This window comes from Amyelois transitella, chromosome 4 (genome assembly GCF_032362555.1).
Source record: "Amyelois transitella isolate CPQ chromosome 4, ilAmyTran1.1, whole genome shotgun sequence".
Lineage (NCBI taxonomy): Eukaryota > Metazoa > Arthropoda > Insecta > Lepidoptera > Pyralidae > Amyelois > Amyelois transitella.
In genome coordinates, this window is record NC_083507.1 from 1771552 (window position 1) to 1794042 (window position 22491).

The 22491-nt window shown below is 34.8% G+C and overlaps 2 protein-coding genes across 4 annotated transcripts; both read right to left on the reverse strand.

Moving 5' to 3' along the window:
- Nucleotides 1-672: 672 nt before the first annotated feature.
- LOC106130954 (uridine-cytidine kinase) lies at nt 673-11661 on the reverse strand. Of its 2 annotated transcripts, XM_060954575.1 has the most exons (7): nt 11437-11661; nt 10584-10843; nt 9298-9440; nt 8476-8573; nt 8067-8115; nt 2756-2902; nt 673-2300 (listed from the first exon to the last, which is right to left on the reverse strand). In XM_060954575.1, the coding sequence occupies exons 1-6, from the start codon at nt 11623-11625 to the stop codon at nt 2760-2762; spliced, it is 882 nt and encodes a 293-aa protein (XP_060810558.1). In that variant the 5' UTR covers nt 11626-11661; the 3' UTR covers nt 673-2300; nt 2756-2759. The 2 variants fall into 2 exon arrangements, with proteins under 2 accessions (XP_060810558.1, XP_060810557.1); XM_060954574.1 differs by lacking the exons at nt 673-2300; nt 2756-2902 and adding an exon at nt 6570-7688.
- Nucleotides 11662-11976: 315 nt separating this feature from the next.
- LOC106130953 (bifunctional phosphoribosylaminoimidazole carboxylase/phosphoribosylaminoimidazole succinocarboxamide synthetase) lies at nt 11977-22122 on the reverse strand. 2 transcript variants are annotated; one of them, XM_060954546.1, is made up of 9 exons: nt 21939-22122; nt 19141-19344; nt 17164-17421; nt 16631-16756; nt 16079-16164; nt 14871-15039; nt 14050-14141; nt 13681-13806; nt 11977-12779 (listed from the first exon to the last, which is right to left on the reverse strand). In XM_060954546.1, the coding sequence occupies exons 1-9, from the start codon at nt 21955-21957 to the stop codon at nt 12582-12584; spliced, it is 1278 nt and encodes a 425-aa protein (XP_060810529.1). In that variant the 5' UTR covers nt 21958-22122; the 3' UTR covers nt 11977-12581. The 2 variants fall into 2 exon arrangements, with proteins under 2 accessions (XP_060810529.1, XP_060810530.1); XM_060954547.1 differs by lacking the exons at nt 19141-19344; nt 21939-22122 and adding an exon at nt 17966-18103.
- Between the last annotated feature and the right edge of the window lie 369 nt (nt 22123-22491).

The following is a 22491-nucleotide window of genomic DNA, read 5'->3' on the forward strand; positions in this document are numbered from 1 at the left end:
ACATTCAAATATCTGTTTTTGGAGCACACGGCCCCATTGTATGGGTTCCATACAGGGTTCCAGGCAGGGATATGCCTGGCCACTTTTTCAGAATTCTAGACTTGGCACAGCCCACCTGAACTGACTCTGTAAAGCATGTGCAACTTCTGGTGCTCTATTCCTGCTACACATTTCCGTACTTACTTGACGTAATCAAGAGAAATTAGGACAAAAGGTAACTACAAAAAATAAGCATGACCCCAAAGGAAACGGAGACACGTATAGTTTTTCTTGTTAACCTTTTAAATACCTAAATGTATACTTAATTCTTTTAATGTACAAGTAATCAATCATAATTATTCTTTGGCTTTATCGAAAACTTAGGACCGCTATAAAATACATATTAAACGGGGTTGACAAAACCTATAACAATATAACAATCAGCATTTTTCATAACAATAGACAAATTACATTTATATAGAGTAGGTAATTTGCCACGAAGTGCTTTTGACAAAAAAAATTGTGTAAAAAGTCTACATTATGCAACCTGCGTTTGAATCATAAATAAAAAAAATATTAATATAATAAACCATAAATAATAAAAGGAACTCTTACATTTGACCAATATGTGCGGTTGAAATTTCAAATGGATACGTTTTTGTATAAGTATTATTTCATTTCATATGACGTACAAGTCCAAGATAAAATTTTACACGCTTACTTAATCTAAATAGCAAAACACAACATATAAAATAAATAATAAACAATAATTTAACAATCACAAACCATGCATTAGTTTTGTATCAAATTTACTTTAATTTTTAAGGTACCAAATTTCATTTTGACTAGTTCTGTTAGCATCGCTCTCATCGCTCTCAAATGACTGTGTTTGAAAGCAAATAAGTCTCAGCTTAGCAATTATATTAGGTTCACTCTGGAATTTTAAATTCAATTAATTTAAAATAACAATATATATATTTTTAACGAGTTGAATAAAAACATTGTGAAGTGTGTATGAACAAAACGCCATTAGATTACTATAAAACACTAAGTCATTACTTTTACCGTGTATTTAATTCATCATTTCCCAACGTTCTAATTTATCTACAAATAGGCCGTCCAGCTGCTTTTAATGATTCATTTTCGCAACCACTTGTTAAAAAAGGCAATGCAACTATTTACCAAAAAAAAAATACATTAATTTTTAATATTTTTTTATAGAAGTAACTATTGCAAAACTGTGTTAATTAAGTGGTTAAATAGGTTTTAGTATAGCAGAACTAAGTAAGGAAGATATAAAACAGGTATCTACTAATATATGTTACAGCTTTTTGTTTATGCAATAAATCTTTGTGCTGCTAATAGTAAACAACTTATCTTCAAAACAGACTAACAAATAACTTCCTTTAGTAAAAACACGAAGCTTAAGGCCGAAAGTTAATTATTAAAATCAGCATCCTAAGGTTTTAACTATAGAAATATATAGTACCTAAGTACCTATGTGGAAATCACTCTGAATAATACCTATCTGAAGAGAATTATTTTACAGAACCTTTAAATGGTTAGATATTTGGACCATGTGAAATCTATATGTCAACAACTTATTATCTTCCTAAGTATTACGTTTTAATTGTTATAAGAACTTTTTTCGTAAAATCTACAATATTTGCAGCTATGAAGTAACAGTAGGTAGGTAACGAGTGAATCGTTTGAATATATATTTTTTTAAATAAGTACTAATGCCATTGAGCATAAGTATTCCAATTGACTAGTTAAAACTAAAACCTGATTCCTAAACCGTTCAAGCGCAAGAGTGACTGCAAAATTATAAATACTTAATCGTTTCTACGGCCTAAAACGGTTCTACGACGTCTTTTCGTCATCGGGAGATATATTTTTGTTGACGAATTGTTCTCAGATGATACGTCCCACAAATGCCGAACATATTTTTGACATTGGCAGACAGTACTTTTCATGTTGAATTCATTTAAGCATTAAAAAGCAAGCAAATTTCGTGTTCACAACACGCCATTTTGAACTTTACTCAATTGACATGAAATTCAATTTTTGATAAAATATTAATTTCAAAAAATTAACCAGAAATTAAAATTCTAAATGAGATATGTCACGAGAATAGGGGGATATCTTTACTATTCTAACGTAGCTCTAAGCCCGCTATAGTATAAGGTAGGTAGAATATTCTAGGTATATTGTATTTTTCTAATAATTAGATTTACGTGGGTTGAATAAGTTAAAAATTTTGAGCTATCTACGTGTTGTCAAAGCACGTGTCGTCCTCCGATGGTGCACTGACCAACAATCTGAAATAAAATGTACACGGTTACAAATTGTTGAACAAGTTTTTAACTTTTTGACATAACTCTGATGCTCTTACGGTGAGGCAATCTGCACATTCAGGCAACTCTGTGTCTTAAGTTCCCCTGCAAAGGTTGCGGAGGTCAGATGGGTGTCGCTTCGTATAATAACCTGACTCACTCAATCCAAGATCCATGGTCAAAGACATAACTCGGGCTCCTCTCAGAGTCGCGAGGATGAAACTCTTTATTACTCGAATTAATAATAGCTAAGTATATAAATTTCATATTATTTTTATTAACTTACAGGCAGTATGTTTGTGACACATACACTTGAGCCGATGATGATTTCAGGTTCAGCAAGATTCAAATTATTAGTTAAAAGTATGGTATGCAGTAATTTGTTAATAGATGGCGCTGAAAATAATCGAGAAGTGAACGACTACTTTAACAAGATTTACCAATTTAATGTGGCCTTCCACTTTTGCCCCGCTGCGGGCTCCCCGGCACGGACGTGGAGAGCGCCGCGTACTCCAGGGCTCCGGTCTTGTCCATAGGGCTCCGCTTCAAGTATTCGGAGATGTGTTGCACGATCAGATCGATGGCCACTGAGGAAGAAAATGGTGCTCATATAGATGTCAGGAGTGTTCCAAGGTGGTTTATAAATCCTACCGCGACCATATTTAAGTTCTGTTGCTAATCAATATATATAACGGTATAACGGTGAGGAAATTTTTTACCAGGATAACGGCACATTCAGGCAACTGTTAATGTATTCACTCCCTCAACCTCAAGGGTGTGGCTTCGTGGAAAAACCAGAGTTTCACCTGGACTAACGCCAGGAAGAATTGCGGCTAAACCTTTTGCGTCATACGCCCGTCCTTATATCGGCCTTGTTACATTTCGCAGTCAAAATTTACCTTTTTTTTCTTTACAAAGGTAAATATGTACTTATTAGTCAATATTATTGAGAATACATGGATTCCATTAATATATTCGATTTATTCTCGTATAGGTGTAAAGATAGTAAATTATTTTTGTCAATAAAACTCGATTAATGGGTGAAAATACTTTATTCTCTTAATATACAATTAAGTTTGGAGAGTACTTATAAAAATAAAGATAAACAAAGACCGTAACTATTACATTGTGCTGCACAAAACGACTTAGTATTTAGCTCAATATTTTAATACGCGTTAAATTAATTCAATTCATTTTAATTGCTTTGTATGATTTCTCCAATCCAAAATTGTACAATATCCTAAGAATTCATATAGTTTAGGTAGGTATCACATTATTACATAGCAATCGTACATGATAAAATACAAACAATTATTATATTTTGTTTGATGTACTATAGTCATAGATGTTTCGAATATGTCAAAATTATTGGGGCATTTACTTGTTTTAAATAAATTATCAGTATTTAAATAAAAAACGTATACAATTACATTTGAATACCATGGCTAATATAATATATATATAATATATATTTAAAACAACATTTAACTAATTGCTGATGAATTAGGTTTTATCAGAAATATGATAACGTGGTAATTTCTTTATTCCTATATAATGAAAATGGCTAGACTATGATTCTACTGATATGAATTATATTTTATGACAATTTAAGTCTTCTGTTACAAAACTCAGTCTGTTTCATAAAAATGGAATAAGAACGAATCTGGGACAAAATGCAGCAAAATATACACTGGAAAAAAAGGGGACTACTTTTGTGCAACATTACTAACTAGCATTTGTTTGAAATTCTTACATTTTTGTGAATTTAATTTTAATATAATGTTAACATCAAAAGCATACATAGAGCTACTGCAATGACATTATGCTCACGATAAACTGTGAATAAAACAATTAATTGCTACCGTATTACATAACTCTTTTCGCAGTTTGTATAAAAAAGGGTTAATACAATTTTTTTTCAGAAAAAATCCCTGTTCGTTTGGTTAAGTAAATGGCAATATATTTATGGCCGTTTGGAGCCGCACCAAATATTTATTTAAAATTCATCCAAATTTTATACATAATATAAATATTATATTAATTTATAACAGCATAATATATATATATATATATATTAAATATATTGACGCATAAATATTATAAAACCTACTAAAGAATCATGTTCATTAATGGTAATAAATTCGAAGACTGAAGTTGTAAAGCATAAATGCAAAAATACATGGACAACTATGTCATATCTAGAGGTTACGTTTAATAATTATTTCAAGTAAGTAGGTATTATTATTAATTGCGAACTCAAATTGACATACATACATTGTGCATTTTGTATAAAAGGCAAAGCATCATTGGAAGTATATTAAGGGTACACATTAAAAAAAATCCCGTAGAAAACACAAAAACTGCTGACATTTCATTAAAGGACTAAAAATTTGAAAAGAAAATTGTATAATGGTAACTTTTGTGTCTATGCAGCATAGGTGTGACAGCGACTTAATAAAAATAGAATCATTTATAGCATATCGAAATATTTTATAAATTACATCATAAATGATTAAATATAAACAAAAATATCATTAATCTCCTCCAAAAAATATGAAAAGTCACTGTTTGTCACATAATCAATAAGATAAAATATTGAGCGCGGCTGGTCCCTTATTTTTTATCTCATTTTGTTTTCCTTCTGCACTGATGCTTTGGAAGCGGCACTGAACTTGGTTTTAAGTAATTTATTTGACGACAACCAAAAAACCAAAATATATAACAATTATTAAGTGATGTATGAAATGTCCGATAAAAATGAATAAAATTTTGAATTAGGTTCAGTGTATTAGAACCAAACGTAGCACAATTCGGAATTAAAAGTTATTAGCTCTGCGTAAGTTAAATTAAGTTACAATGGGAACAATGGTGAAAACGTTAGACATCAGCTTGAAAATCGTATTCATGATTCCGTTGTGCATTAACAAATTCCATCAAAATTGGACTATTGGTCGAAACCTTCACATAAAAAATGTGTATTCTTCAGCTGTTTTGTGAATATAGTTTAAAGTTATATTTATTGGGAGAATTAAGACACGTCATAATCAAAAGCGAAACAAAGATAGTTCATCGCGAGATAAAAAAGGCGTTGCGCGTGCCACATCACTGGGGCTGGAGAAGGGTTTAATAGCTACGAATCTTATTAAGTTGATTATAGAATTTTCAGCCTATAAAAAGCAGTGGCACAACTATTAAAAAAATTGATAGTAAACATGGTATGTAAAAAGCTACCTTTCCCATAGGTAATAAGGTTAAAAGTATAATAAATTATCACACGTTTACAAAATGTTAAATTACTAACATACCTATCATAAGTAGTTTTTTTTTAATCTCGGTCCATAAACAAGAAAAAGATACCTACAGTAAATTGCACCAAATGCAATATTTCTCACTTGTCATTTATAACAGGGTTTGCATAAACTTTGCATAATGTTTGGCATCATGCTTGCACTTTCTTTATATAATTTCACATGAATGTATTAGTTACCCTTCTGTATTTTATGGTTAAGTTGTATTTCTTTTAATTCTGTTATATGAACACAAAATATTACGTTACGAGTTAGGGAACATCAGCCTTGTAATAATAAAACTACATTTTAAGAAAATGTAACGAACAACAGAACATTCCATCACTGAGCTTAATAAAAAAATATCTATATAGTAATATAATCCCAATAACCTTGTGTGCACTACATATTATGGTCAAACGAAAATCCTTAATTCTAAACTGAATGTTAACCTTAAAACAAAAGAATAAGTACTTACTTTAAAAACAAAAAAAAAGGAATATAATTTTCTGTCGCTCCACTTAAATTATTATACAAATTGTTTATATATATTTATATAAATTTGACAAAATTGTGTATTTTTGATGTTAACAAAAAACATGAACACATGAGTAGGCATATGCGCTCATGTCAGTCAAATACATAATGGTACACGTTAAAAATTCTTACTCAACCAGTCAAACTTTATGACATTATTAAAAAAAAATCTAAATTAAATTCGAGAATATGTGCTTCATATCTTTTTTTATTTGCATAAGAAACGCGCATGTATTGCCATATCTAGGTACGTGTGGTGTTGTGCATTTTATAAAAACAATTAGACATTTCATATTTATGACTGTAAAAATATTTTTTATTGTCTGTATCTATTATCGCTATTTTAAACGGCTGAATGAAAAAATTAAATGTTACAGTGTCCGGTGTTCTAAAGATTAACAAGTGTCAGTAGAAATAAAATATGGGCCAGCGCATGGAAATAAATACTTCTAACTGAACGACACACTCAGATTCGCAAATTTCGAAAAGGAAATATTGGTCGAAATAATTAGATATCTCTCAAAGGAATCCAAGTTTTGATTATAAGCCTATATATATGATAGGAAAAAAGGTCTGGCACTAGCATCCAGACAGTTTGAGACCAAACTCAACCGCCGTCATTTAGCTCAAAATTGACAGCTTCCTCCTACATCTAGTTTCAACACTGAGGACCGATCCTACATCGATATTTCTAACACTAAAATAAACTATCCCATAGTTTATTTACAACCACTAAAATAATACTTATCGAATAGTTACGTCATTTGAATGTATAAATTACCATAGATTTGATGTGAGTAATAATATATTCAATTTATGAAAAAAACCAAACCAGATTTTTCTGACAAATCAAAGTACGTAACTATTGGTCGATTCTACAAATATAATACACAATGCGTATACGGAGATCTAAGCTATACATAACATAGTATATAAATAACTGCAGCTTGTTCTTTTGGACAAATACAACTGGGGAATAGACAAGGTGTTAATCTCATTACTAAATACATCTTTAAATAAAGCGGATAAAAATCTGCCAATGCGCACTTATTGTAAATGCAAAAGGATTACGAGGATACATTCACTGACGTGTATAATATAAGTACGCTGGACCAAATATTCTATACAAAAAGATTGTAGCGCTTCCCGAGAGTTCAATGGCATTTGATGCAAATTGCCGGCACGTCACCTTCCGAATTTTACGCTATTAGATCCATAAACACTTACCAATGTTAGCACTACAAATGCAAAAATATAACGGGGTCATTTTGTCATCGATAATATATAGTCCAGAATACATAATTAAGGTCAGTGACTGATACAACTATATATTGTATTCTTTATAGCAGTAATTGAGATTAACACCAGAAACTTAACACCGAACACTATCGACTCAGCGTGTCTTCAGAACTCCCAGACATCCGTCGTCCATTCGTTGGTTCCTCTTCGTGAGTACCATTGCACGTGCCATTCGTCAGCTTCTTCTCAGGAGTCGCCCTCTTCTTATACATTATATCCCAAATATGATGCACGATTAGGTCTATAGCCACTGCAACAACGGAGAGTCAATTTAATTTTGTTTTTTGATACACATTGCAGCTACATAGAGCATAGCCGCTGCAAGAAGTTTTGGCGCGAATAGCCGACAAAATTGAAGTGACCTTGTTGCAGTGGCTATGACCCTGGGCGATTAACCTTCTCAATTCAAACCGATTAAATATACCGCGCGAAAATGTTCTCGGTAAATAAAAATTTGTGAACGTCAAAGTTCTAAATTCAAATTGTTTTTCTTTTGTATTTTGAATGCCGAAAAGAGGTATTGTTGAATAGCGCAAAGAAAATCTTTGCTTAAATTTTAATTAAATTATTAAGACACCCTAAACCATAGAAAAATTTGGGAATACAAAAAAAATATGGAAAAACTTACCTAAGTTGTCAGCTCCTCTCGGGATGATGACGTCAGCAAACTTTTTGGTCTGAAAAAAATGTTTCATATTAACTTTACTACTCATATCCTAGGCAAGTCGAAATGCCATCAGTCTAAGTGATAAGGCATTTCAACTAAATTGATTTGGTATACAAACAGCTTATAGTTTTCAAGCACAATCCTATACAAACTAACACATTGTACCAATACTATAAATTCAGTTAAGAATTTATAGCTTCCTATTGTAGGCGATGGGCTAGCAACCTGTCACTATTTGAATCTCAATTCCATCATTCAAGCGTCAACAGCCGAACATGACCTATCAGTCTTTTAAGACCGCTGGCTCTGTCTACCCCGCAAGGGATATAGACGTCATCATATGAATATAGGTATCTAAATAGATGCTTACCGGCAGGCAGAACTCTTCGAATGCTGGCTTTACGAAGTTCATGTACTGATTCAGCACTTGCTCCAGGTCACGACCTCGCTCCATTATGTCTCGTGGTACTGTAAGAAAAACAACTATTATTTAATACTATTGGCGATGGGCTAGCAACCTGTCACTATTTGAATCTCAATTCCAGCATAAAGCCAAACAGCTGAACGTGGCCTATCAGTCTTTTCAAGACTGTTGGCTCTGTCTACCCCGCAAGGGATATAGATTATATGTATGTATGTATGTTAATACTATTGCTTTGCCCTTTAGGCGCTGACAAATGGACGCGAAAGAATTCGTGTCACCGCCGGCGCTGTGTTCTAGTGTCGGATGTGAAAACAAATTAAACTTGTGTTATGTGATTTCCAACATTTTAGAATAGGACCATTAGCATATCTTTCCCATGAATTTTGTAAAATATAAATAAATATATACGGGACAAATTACACAGATTGAGTTAGCCTCGAAGTACGTTCGAGACTTGTGTTACGAGATACTAACTCAACGATACTATATTCTATAATAAATACTTATATAGATAAACATCCAAGACCCTGGCCAATCAGAAAAAGTTCTTTTTTCATCATGCCCTGGCCGGGATTCGAACCCGGGACCTCCGGTGCCACAGACAAGCGTTCTACCGCTGCGCCACAGAGGCCGTTGCGAAAAATGCGACTAAGGAATACCTAATAAACTCTGGTTTCTCCTTGTAGGTGATATTCTAGCAACCTGTCACTATTTTAACCATAATTCCATTATTAAGCCGTGCAGCTGAGGGAATTTCAGCAAGGTCACCTCTCCTGGCCAGGCGGGTGTCCGAGTCGGTGTCAACAAACAGCTTCATGTGGAACAGCTCGCGGACCTCCGGGAAGTAGAACACCAGGATACCCTCGATGAGGACCACATCGGCCGGGTAGATTGTGTGGGACCGGTGTGGACTGAGGACGAAATAAAATGTCATACATATTTTATATAGCTGCTATGGGGTTCTTAGCACTTCACAATAGTATCACTTTCCCATGGATGACATCATTCATGGGAAAGTGATACTATTCTGTCATGTCCCAGCATTCATCTAAAGCAGCTTTTTCCATAATCCAATTTTGGTTTAGTTCCACTGCAAAGGTTGGGGAAGGCACAGGAGAGTTTTCTGACACACTCCAAGATTATGATCAAAAGACGCACCCAGGGCTCCACTCCAGGTTATGACTTGGCTCTGGTAAGAAGAGCTTTAACATGTACCATAAAAATGTTTCACAGTTAGGTATTTTTTATATCTACTATGCATAGCTGTGCCGTGTTGCTCCACTTTAGAGCCACTCCATCTCTTTCCCACAGAGGTCATAAAAAGAGACTAAGGCCTAGGTTGAGCTAGAAAACTTGGGATTTTCTTTTAGGCGATGGGCTAACAACCTGTCGCTATTTGAATCTTAATAATTGTCTAAATAATCAGGAATGTATTTTTAATGAGTTAAATGACTTGAAATGAGTTTTATAAAATCCATCTTTAGGCCATCCACAGCTGAATGTTGCCTTTCATTATTTATGAGACTGTTGGCTCTGTCTATCCTATAAGGGATGAAGACGTATTATATACATACATACATATATATGCCTATATCCCTTGCAGGTAGACAGAGCTAACAGTCTTAAAAAGACGGATATGCAACGTTCAGTTCAGCTGTTTGGCTTAATGATAGAATTGAGAATCAAATAATGACAGGTTGCTAGCCTGTTGCCTAAAAGAAGAATCCCAAGTTTATTAGCCTATCCCTTAGTCGCCTTTTACGACATCAATGAGAAAGAGATCTAGTAGTCCTATTCCTTTTCTAATGGTGCCAGGAACCACACAGCACGGCACACATATTATATATTTGTAACATATGATTTTTACCTAGTATAGTGAATGTTTGAGTAAAAAGAACAATGTCCAAAAGTGGTTAGTGGGTTCTCAAAGGCTTTTAATTGGCCAGTGATGTTTTTTTAAATCAGATATGAAAATTGACCAAGTCAACTTGTGATATAAAAATCTGCACAAATTTTTTTTTTCATCAGATGTTTAGACATCAATAAACACTTACTTTATAGAATTTGTGATGTAGTCATACTCCGGGACTTCAACCTTCTTTCCAGCAAGGATATCCTTCAATACCGCTAACAGCTTACGGTCATCGAATGCATCTGGATGGTCAAAGTTGAACTGTCCACGTTCAGCTCGGAGCCTTTCTGAGGGAGTGAGGGTCCGGTAGAAGGAGTCCTGACTGACGCACACAACTCGCCGTTCAGTCTGCTCTTTGTGCTGTTGTCCCAGCTTTTCCATGATGCGTTGACATACTGTTGACTGAACCAACAAATATTGTTGAAAAAATTTGAAATTGGAATAAAGATTGTGGTCATAACCTGGTGTATATCCTAGTTACATACTCAGGGTCTGCTCTTACCATGTTTCTAGTCATGTAATTTAACAAAGGGATTTCAGTCTGATCTCTGCAAAACTGTAGAGTAACCTAATGCAGCTTGGATCATGGCAAAACATACAGTCATCTGAATGTGCAAATTCAGAGGAGTTCATACAAAGAAATGATAGCTGAAGAGATTTTCCATGTGATTGGCTTTTTTTGTTTTTAGACATCAAAACACCTGATATAGAACTGTAAGATACCCCTAAAACGGAGATAAAAAGACTAGGAGAAAGAGTAAGAAAATGTATGACAAGTTCGCGCATAAGTAGCTACGGACCAGAGATATAAAGTGGTTATTTGAAAAACAACATTTGCGGTCGAGGTTATGTTTTGATCGTAATTTGTAAACAAGAATCATTACAATCATTGTCGGGATAGTAATCGTGGAATTCAGATGTCATGACCAAAAGAGTTACGTAATAACAATTTCAATACAGAAAATCAATAATTCAAGGGTCAAAAGAGAGGTTACCTTGCCACTCGCCGTACCGCCTGCTACACCTATGAGAAACGGAGTTTTGCTTTCAAATGTGTTTGTCTTCGTATAATCCACCGTTTTTTCAGCCATTCTCTGTGTTATTATATTTCTGCAATGCACTGATTTGTATAAAAGCTTGGTGCACGCAGAAATACCACGACTTGACTGCAAAATTGCGAACATTTGTTTTTGACAAATTGTGTTGTGGTTTGTTTTGACGTTGTCAGTATTAATGAAAGTGACATTGACAAACCCAAAGGTACCGATGGTACTGAAACGTTCCGTTTCCGTTCGTCACGTCACGCAACATAATCAAAGGTCAACTCTAGAGCTGTGAGCAATTTTAGTTCTTAGTAAGAAATTGGTAACTCTGACCAAGTCACGGGTAGCTAGTAACAAACAAGCTAGTAACCTGTATAACTAAGTTCATTCATATCTGTTCAGTAGTTTTTAAGTGTACATACATTAGGATTTGCATAAAAAAAGATTATTAATTTACAGTTGAGATGTTCCGTAACTAAAAAAACACGAGTGTAAAAATATATAACTTTTATTATTAATTAGAATATAACAGATCTTATCATGTAATAAGGCACATATTCACCTACATACAAGATATAATAATGGCTTGTTGTAGTCAGGAATGTCTTTTTAAATGAGTTTTATAATGTTAAAAATACTGGTTTTAACAATAATAATATCAAAACAACGTAATAATATAGGACTTAAACTAATTTTGGAGAAACACGATTGCATAACTTCTGATATGTATACTCTTAGCAATATCCTGTTAACATTTATGATAAAAATCTAACGTATGTAATATGTAACAATTACATATTTACCTAAAAAATAGATTTTATCTTGGCCTTTAAAATTCTATTCACGACGACCTTGAAAATATATACCTAATTAATGTTCTGAGCTAAAAAATAATCTCGAACGAGATTTAAAAAACAATAAAAAAACGTCTTTTTTTTCTTTTCTCAATATGATTGGCGACATTTTCGCGGGCATTTAAAAATAAGGATTCTACTTGGAGTATCAGCATGACGATGATTTTATATCGTGTAGAAATCGGAAAACATCAGATTTCTATATTTTTATAAACATGGAAAAATGTGCTTATATTTAAATTTTTAAAGAGTGAGATTTTTAAGTTTCTTGTCAGCCTTTCGCAATGAAGCCGCCGTTTCCAGTTGTTTGACCCTGAGGCGAGCCCAGATGAGGTAGTCTTGCAGTCCAATTATTTGGGCGGCCATCAACGCGGCGCTGTCTGGGTAAATGACTGTAACGCACCCAAGGCCCGACGGTACGGAGAGCGAGGACCAGATATCCTGAAATATATTTGGTTTACAAATTGAGGTATAGTATAGAGTAATGGATAGTAGCACTTTTGGCAACTAAAGCTAGGATTTATAAATTGCCCTTAAAATTAGTAGGTATTGTATTCTTCTTTCGAATTAAACTCGATGGGCTAGCAACCTGCAGTATCTAAATCTCAATTCAATGGAATCGAACTTGTATAATTATACTCCGATCTGATTAACTTGGTCTTCGAGATCTTCTTTGCCGGCGCGAATTTAGCGCTATCTAATAAAAAAGCGACAAAATTAGCACCGCCTACAAAAATTATCGAATTAAACGCCACCTACAAAAAAATACAGGATTTTTTCCATCAATCCCACTGGAACTATAGTTTTTACCGTTATGAAAGGTAAAGGTACACTCTGTCCTTCTCAAGACTCTTAATTGTATATACGTGATATATTAAGAAGATAAATTCAAAAAGAGGTAACAAACAAACAAACTCACATTCGCATTTATCTAATATAGTTAAACGAGCAATTCTTGTATATATATAATCAGGATCTCGGAAACGGCTCCAACGATTTTCATGAAAGTTACAGATTAGGGGCTTTTCGGCTCAAGGAATCGATTTATCAAAGTCCTAGGTTCGAGAAAAGCTCGGTTCCCAAGATATATAAACATTTTAAAAACTGCGTTTTAAGAAACTATATCAGCGCCATCTATAACGCCATGACCGACGAGGGCCACACTGGGTATAAAAGTAAAAAAAACTCTTTCTACTCGATACTAGATGGAGCATTCTGATGCTAGAAATGAATCCGTTCAAAGATGTTTGCAAAACTTGACTTGATATTAAAACACGTTCTACCAAAAACAAAAAACCGAGCAATGCTCGGTCAACCAGGTACTAATATTAGTTAGAATTACCTGCACCAGTTTATCAGATGGCGGCGGGCAATTGATGACCGGGTAGGACGTGTTCCCGGACAGAACCGGGCCGAGCCCGTTGGAGCGCCCCGCCACGGCGACGAACACGAGGGCGCCGTGCGTGTCCTCGTATCAAATCAAATCGTTTATTTTGTGAACATAGGTTATCACAGGTTGACATTTTATTGTGAAAATGTACACTACGTCCCGCCATTGGGCATACAAAATTAATATTTTAAACTATTAATAATAAAAATTACATTGCCTCATATCAATTAAAAAAAAAAACAAAAAAATGTTCATGCATTTCTAATTTTTTTTTTCTTTTTACGTCATTGTCAGTCAGATAGGTAATAAATTATTCAAAACCTCGTACTCCTGCAGGATGCGCAGAGTCTCGTCCGTCGCCTTGTGGGCGGACGTCACGCGCAAGTCCACAGACAGGCCCAGTTCGCGACCGGCTGTGAGAAAATAATACATTTTAACTAAGTTATTATCTTACTAGATGCCACCCGCGACTTAGTCCGCATGGAATCCCTATCAATCCCGCTGGATTTCCGGGATAGAAAGTAGTCCATATGTTATTCTGGGTCTTCAGCTACCTACATACCAAATTTCATCGTAATCGGTTCAGTAGTATTTGCGTGAAAGAGTAACAAACATCCATACTGACATCCTGACATACTCACAAAATTTCGCATTTATAAGATTAATTAGTATTTATTATATTAATTAGATTAATTAGTAAGATTAATTATTTACACACACATACCTTTCTTTACATTTTCCTATCGTGGGCTGATTGTATAAAACTTCTTAGTCAAAGTTCTATATTTTTCCTTGATGTACATAAATAAAATAATAAATAAATAGCTTTTATCTTTTACATACATACATATGGTCACGTCTATATCCCTTGCGGGGTAGACAGAGCCAACAGTCTTGAAAGGACTTGAAGATAGAGTTGAGATTCAAATAGTGACAGGTTGCTAGCCCATCGCCTAAAAAAGAATCCCAAGTTTGTAAGCCTATCCCTTAGTCGCCTTTTACGACATCCATGGGAAAGAGATAGATATTTTTTGTATTGGTGCCGGGAACCACACCGACACCTTTTATCTTTTATTAATTATTTTTTTCTGTTGCAATTATATTACATATTCAGATTTCCCCATAAAACTAGTTATTTTTACCTTTAGCAATCTTCTGACAGTGTTCCTGATCGGCCGTCGAGCCCATCATCACGACCACCTTGTGGTGGACGGTCGGTCTCAGGTGGTCCAGCTGGTCTTTAACCCAGGCGAAGTTACGTTTCACATTGTCCAGGTCGGCGTCAGTCACCGTCGACAGGTTTCTGTAAACCTGCAAGACATTCGTGCGAATTGGTTAAGTCTAGGGAGAGACTAATACTAACAAGAGTATCGAATTTTCATGGCACAACAAGAATTGACGTTATCCAACTAATTCCATCTCTTTTTAAAGAGTTGACTAAGGGAGACACATTTACCTCGTGCAGCGTTTACCATGTTCAAATTCAAATTCAAACTTTTTATACATTATTATAGGATACTTCATATCGCTTAATAATTGTCAAATCTTTTGGTTTCACAACATTGGTTGATGTCAAATAAATTACTTAAAACTAAGTTTACTGCCGCTTCCAAGCCAGAAGAAGCGGTAACAGACTGCACTTTCTTCATAATTTAATAATAATTGAGTTCCCTGCAAAGGTTCTTATTTTATTCAATATTGGATAAGGCATTTGTCTTCCACCTCACTCGATGGTAAGTGACGATGAAAACGAAGAGTAACAGCCTATCCAAGAGATAATACCCTTTTATTCTACTTTTGAAAGTTCTCGAACATACTTTTCAGAGGTCAGACGGGAGTCGCTTCATGTAAAGATCTGACTTAGTCAATCATAATCAAAAAGCGCTCTTAAGGCTCCTCTCCAGAGAAGTGGGGATGTGTTATTCGCGCGATAGTAACGGCGTAGCGCGTGCTATGCTACGGGGCCAGGTCGAAGTATAGGTGTCAACAGTATGTCTGTATTAAGTTTGACTGCAAAAAACTGTAATAACGTGGTTAAAAACCCAGAACTATCATAATATAGAATCATTATTCGAATTTATAGTATAAATGTACATTTTCAAACCTATGTAACCTTATTATACTATGTATCTTCATAATATATTTACTTTCACACTCTGCTATCATCTGGATAAGATTATTTCTTTAGATTGTAATTAAGTAATGTTTTGGTATAAGTAACTTACAATCTGTACCCTTGGAGGAGCGGAGTCTCCTAACACAGGTATTACATACTTAACAGGAGACTTCAAACACTTTTGTTATTTACCATATTGTAAGTTAAAGAATAAATATTTTTTTCATTTCTCACCTGCTTGTCCACCATCAGACGTTTGTCGCCAGAGGGCCATAGCCGCCAGGAATCGGAATCAATCACATCAGCCAAAACGATGTTTCCTGAAAAAACATTTTCAAATTAGGAATGGTACTTTTTATTGATAAACTAGATTAGCAGAGTTCGCGATACCGCCCGCATAAAGGAGAAATCCTGTAAGTTCTGTTCTCGCAGGAATTTTGAGGAATAATATTTTAGTGCATATCGAAACAGGAGATTATTCCGACATTACTATACTATATGTAAGCTACATATTTAATTTCATCCAGAGATTTTATGGTATCTTTTTTATAGATAGAGTTGAAATTTTGTGAAAAATAAAAAAAAAACATCTGTGGACTTCAGAACTGATTATTTGTTCAGCGGTAATAGATTTTCATTTATTTGTCGATTCTTGTACACATATGACATAAAAAATCGATTATGCAAGAAGATGTCGTATCTATATTGAATAGGTTCCATATCCTTTCAATAGGAAATAGCATGAGAGTTAAGTCATTTCTATATTATTTGGAAGTCTATAAATACCTTCAGTATCGACTCCGAATTCAATCTTCATGTCAATGAGAGCACAGTCACGAAGCGCCCATGCCTTCTCCAAAATCTCGAAAACCAAGATGGTGGCTTTACGCATGTAGTCTACTTCGTCACGGCCTGAAAAAAATATAATTCACAAATTGTAAAGCTGTGTACACACGTGGCTAACAAAAGTTTACATTACCTAGTTATAGTGGTGTGTTTTTGAAATATTGCCCTTTAAAATTACCACAAGTTTTTTAATTGAGGGTAGACATCCGTTTTAAGTTTCCCGTACGGAAAAGATAAGAACGATAGTTGACCAAGGACATATGAATGGTCCAAGTTAGTTTGCCAATTTATGACTTTACAATCGTATCGATCATAATGGCACGAAATAATATTTATCCAGACATTACATATAATCACGTCTTTTTCCCTTACGGGGTAGACAGAACCGACAGGCCTGAAGAGACTGAAAAGCTACTACTGAGAAACAGGTAAAAACGCTATGAGAAAGACAACGAAATATAAAAAAAACAAACCTATTGTAAGTCCGTTAAATTTGAAGTTAGCGCAGACTATCTGTTCCTCAGACCATTGGGGATCGTGGTTGGCGTCGTCCTTGAAGAACGTCTCCTGTTTGGGCGGGGTGAACCGGAACCCTTCTGGAACCCCGGGGTTCCTCTTGAGGAAGGACCCGGTAGCCAGGCGCCGTGTCACCCATTCAATGGGAATCATTTCGCACTTCTTCGATACGAAAGCTGAAGGTGATGCCATTTTGACATAAGCGGTTCTCAAGCCTGAAAATTAAATTAGAACAGAAAATTAAAAATACAAAGTAGGAAAAAAAAGAAAAATAGATAAAACTGAAAATAGAACAAAAAATATGTAGTCAAATTCTTTTTTATTAAAGGCGGCATGGGGAAATGTTATTTTTTTTACTTGCAAAGTAGACAAATCCCTTAGGCCTAAAGGTAAAATGCTTTTTTTCAATTTAAATATTAACATTAAGAAAAAAATAGGTGTGAAATTAAAGCGGAATTAAAATTATAATTCACAAGTCACTATGTCATCATTAAGTGGATGTAGTATCACAGTAGATTTATTTTCTCATTTTCACGCAACATAAGATTCCAATTTCAAAATTCACGCAATATGGTGTGACCTTGCAAGACAAACTATGTAATCGATATAAAATTATCGCCGGGGTCACAGGCCAGTATTACTTAAGAAAACACAACAATATTACATTTCAAAACGAACAAACATGCTATTAATTTTGTTATTTATTTGCATCATCGTGATCTTATTTTCAACAACGATATCGATAAGGCCTGATCTTACCCTTTTACGGCCTTCATATTATACAATAACTTTGATAGTGAAATTTTAAACGTGTCTAAGTAATAACTTGTATTAATAAACGAAACTTAGGCTTATTTGCAAGTGACAATAATAGTTTTCCGTGCAATGAACATTCATTATCTTATCAAGGCAATAAATAGCCGTGTGAAAGTAAAAAAATAGATGTTTTTTTTTTATTATTTTTACTGATCTGAACTATAACATGAAAGAGAATTTATCAGTTTGTTGTTTTCAGATTTCTATTTTAAGACCTCGTTACAAAATTACGCAATTTTTTGCTGTTATCTATAGAGCCACAGGTTTTTAATGACGGAGGCTAATAATGTAAATAGTAACCAGTTATCCATATTTAAAAAAAAAACAAGTCCCTTGACCCACCTGTAGTGGCCGGGAATTTAAAACTTAGTACCTACTGTTTTTGTACTGTTCTTCCAAACCATCTTTTATTTCTTTCTCCTGATCCAGGTTACATCCTCATCTCTCTGGAAGTAGCCGGGACTATGCCTTTGACCATGGATACTGGATTTCCCCATCCAGCATCTATGGTCAAAGGCATACTCCCGGCCATGTGAGTCTTTACACGAAGCGACTCCCATGTGACCTTCGCAGGGGAATCTTACCGGTATTGGATCAATCATGGTTACATATCCAATTGCCTGAATGCGCAGTTTACTTACGTTTTCCCTCACCGTAAGAGCATCGATTAAGTATTGAAACTAATGTACCTACATAACCTCGAAAACATTCATTGGTACATGGTCGAGGTGGAATCTGAACCTGTGCCTTTCATGCGAATCACGCTTTTTAAGCGGGCACCTTACCGATTCGACCATCGACGCTCTTTCATTACGTTTACCGGTACATACATACATATGGTCACGTCTACATCCCTTGTGGGGTAGACAGAGCGTACAGTCTTGAAAAGACTGATAGGCCACGCTCAGCTATTTGGCTTAATGATAGAATTGAGATTCAAATAGTGACAGGTTGCTAGCCCATCGCCTAAAAAAATTATCCCAAGTTTCTAAGTTATCCCTTAGTCGCTTTTTGCGACATCCATGGGAAAGAGATGGAGTGGTTCTATTCTTTTTTGTACTGGTGCCGGGAACCACACGGCACCGGTACACTAAAACAAATGCGAAACGTAAACAAACCCGTTTGATTCAGAATCTCGAAAACTTTGGCGTTCGTCTGATTGGAGATTTCAGCTTTCCCTTTAAGATCGTGGGCCTTAACGCCATCCCCAGCGGTGATCCGGTCCTTGTTCAGCAGCAAGCAGTGTCCGGGGTGGTCAGGGAGGTCAAACACCTGCTTGGTTTTACCCTCAATGAGGAGTTTACCAAGCCTGTAGTCACCAACTGCAAACATTATTTTAAAGACATTTTAAAGACCAGATTTAGTATATCTTTTGTAGTTTCTTTTAGCATTTAAATGAAATTAATGTAATTTTCTTTAACTCGTAGGTAGCTCTGGACTTCGCTCCAGATAACCATATATGTATATACTAAAATTAGACAGAGCTAATAGTCTTTTCAAGGCCACGTAGTCTTTATGATGGAATTCCGATTCGAAAAGTGACAGATTGTTAGCCGATCGCCTTCAAGAGGAAACCCAAGTTTAGGAGCTTATCCCTTAGTCACCTTTTACGATAGCCATTGTTAAGTGGTTCTATTCTAAAGTGCCGCAAACCACAAGTCACACTAAAACAATGTCCTACCCAAAAAGGACTTGTAAGTAATTTCTTATCCTCTGGCGAGAAACTTGCGAGAAACCAGCTTTATAACAAACTAGCTGTGCCCGCCCGCGACTTCGTCCGCGTGGAATAGTTATTTTGTCACGCGTATAAGAAAGAACGCTGGTTCGCCGTATTAAATGTTTCGCTGTAAATTGCTTATAACGACTATATCTCAAAACCTATTCGTCTGATTTATATACTGTAAATGGCAATTTTAGTCTACATGAAAAGCTGAAAGTAATAAACATATTTATTTGGATAAGGATTAATACTGAATTAAAGAAAATTGGTTTCAAAATAACTTATGTTTATAATGAAAAATAATCTTAAAAAATGAACATAAAAGTGGTTATTGTAAGTAAACCTTAAGAGATAGATATATGCTCTCGCGGACTTTTTTGTGGCAAAAAATGAGTACTTCACATCTTTAGTACATTGTTTTACTATATCTTTGTTGGTTTGCGCAGCGTTCGCGTGGAAAGCTCGCAGATGGCCGACTCATTCAACTTTCACCTGCATTGTTGACGTTTCCCGTAGGAAATCCGGGATAAAATGTAGCCTATAACCTTCCTAGATAAATAGACTATCTAACAGTGAAAGAATTATTCAAATCGGTTCAGTAGTTTCTGAGATTAGCGCGTTTAAACAAACAAACAAACAAAACAAACTCTTCAGCTTTATAATATTAGTATAGATGCTTGCCAACATGACTTTCGCAGGTCAAGTTTTTCCCAAAAGAAGAAGACGTGGCTTTTCCCAAGAGATACGTTACCGTGGAAATTCCCATTTTTTACTGAAACATTTTTGACAATAGTGTGATATGGATAAAGTGGTGTTAACATGGATTCAAATATTTCCTACACAATGCACGTGGTAACATAAATACATACATCTGAACACGTCTATAATCCTTGCGGGGTTGACAAATCCAACAGTCTTCAAGACTGATAGGCCATGTTCAGCTGTTTGGCTTAATGATAAAATTGAGATTCAGTAGTGACAGGTTGCTAGCCTGTCGCCTAAAAGAAAAATCCCAACTTTAAAAGCCTCTCTTTTAGTCGCCTTTTACGACATCCACGGGGAAAGAGATGGAGTGGTCCTATTCTTTTTTCTATTGGTGCCAGGAACCACACGGCAACATTACGTGGTAACAGTATAATTATCCTATTTATAATTCTATTCTAGGGATCAAACAACTATGTGCAATAAAAATAAATAATAAGTTATCATGTCACCTATGTATATGAGAGATAAACCTTAATGAGTTTGTTTTTTTTCTTGCATATTTCAAAACTAAGCGAATTCTGTAAAATTTAGTTAATTATCATATCGCTTAATAACATAATATATTTATTTAAAGTTTATTGTACAAAATGCAAATGTATAGCACAATTGCCGGACTTATTTAAGTTCAAAAATAATAAAAAGAATCATGCGTAGTAATGGGATTCGAACCAGGTTGTCAGTTACGATTCAGATGCCATTCATCCACGGAAGTTTTTATGATGAAATCACCAAAGATTGAGGTAGCCCCAAAGTAAAAATCGAAACTTGTGTCATGGGAAACTAACTCAAGAGATATTATATTCTTTTAATAAATACATACCTATATATGCAAAAAACATACAAAACATTATAAAAAAGTTCGTTTTTGCACTCGCCGGGATTCGAACCCGGAGAATACAACCACTACGGCTAACAGGCGGTCTATGAAAATACATTACATATACCATGTTCTATCTCTTACTGGGTAGACAGAGCCCAATGATACCTATGGTCATTAGTGGAATAAACCTCCAAGACTAGTACCTACCTATGTAAAAAATAGGTTGGTAATGGAAATTGAATCGTAGAGAGGACTAGATAATAAATGTGTAATACCTAGTTTTATTACATACAAAAACAATTACAAAAAAAATAGATTGTAGAAAAAAAAAACTATTCTATCAAAAATAAACATTCCATTGATCAAATATTTATTGTGTGCCAAATAAGATCCCTGCTTGGTCACGTGTTGGTCACCAATGTTATTATTCAAGGTCAATCTGTTCAGAAGTAGGCAGTAGATTGAGGTATGAATGAATTCCTCTATCAGACAAACACACAAATAACAAAACGCAGCTAAGTTTAACTTAGTATCTTCAGGTACAAGAACACTACGTCAATTGAGCTTTTTTAATTTAGTCGGTTTATAATAACAACAATGAGGTTGCCTACCTTGTTTGGGTTGAGACATTTTACTTGTTATTTGATTGATTGACCGGCAGCTAGACTGGAGAGCAGAACAGTGGGGATCGCGCGTCGGATTCACAGTTTATGGCCTTTTATAAAGTTTCGATACCTAACATCAGTGAAGTCCAATCAACCACGTGCTAATGTACAACTTGACGCGACCGGCGCGTTGTTATCAGTCTAACTACCGCAATCAAACAATTTTGAGACTAGTAAATATTTTTCATTTATAAATTTAGTTTAGGTTTAATATTTAATTTTATTTAATATGCCATACCACCAAACTATTGGCTATTAAGGGGTATTTTATTTATTTTGTCCTGTAGTGCAAGTCCGAACTTTTATAAAACGTTTAATTTCATATAAGTTTGCACTACAGGATAAAGATACATTTTAATGTATTTTAAAATTATAAGAGACTATTTAAAAACAAACATTTGTGATTTATAAAAAACACGTTTCTTTTCACCAAACTTTTCAATCCCGGTATTTCTTAAATAATTTTAGTTTAGTTATACATAAAAACCTACACATGTCA

Coding starts and splice junctions, on each gene's coding strand:
- LOC106130954 (XM_060954574.1), bottom strand. CDS start 11,625: ATGTTCGCAATTTTGCAGTCAAGTCGTGGTATTTCTGCGTGCACCAAG. Junction 10,844..11,436: donor GCGGTACGGCGAGTGGCAAG/GTAACCTCTCTT, acceptor TTGTTGGTTCAG/TCAACAGTATGTCAACGCAT. Junction 8,116..8,475: donor TCGAAGAGTTCTGCCTGCCG/GTAAGCATCTAT, acceptor CATTTTTTTCAG/ACCAAAAAGTTTGCTGACGT.
- LOC106130953 (XM_060954546.1), bottom strand. Junction 16,757..17,163: donor ATTTAACGGACTTACAATAG/GTTTGTTTTTTT, acceptor TATTTTTTTCAG/GCCGTGACGAAGTAGACTAC. Junction 16,165..16,630: donor ATTCGGAGTCGATACTGAAG/GTATTTATAGAC, acceptor ATGTTTTTTCAG/GAAACATCGTTTTGGCTGAT.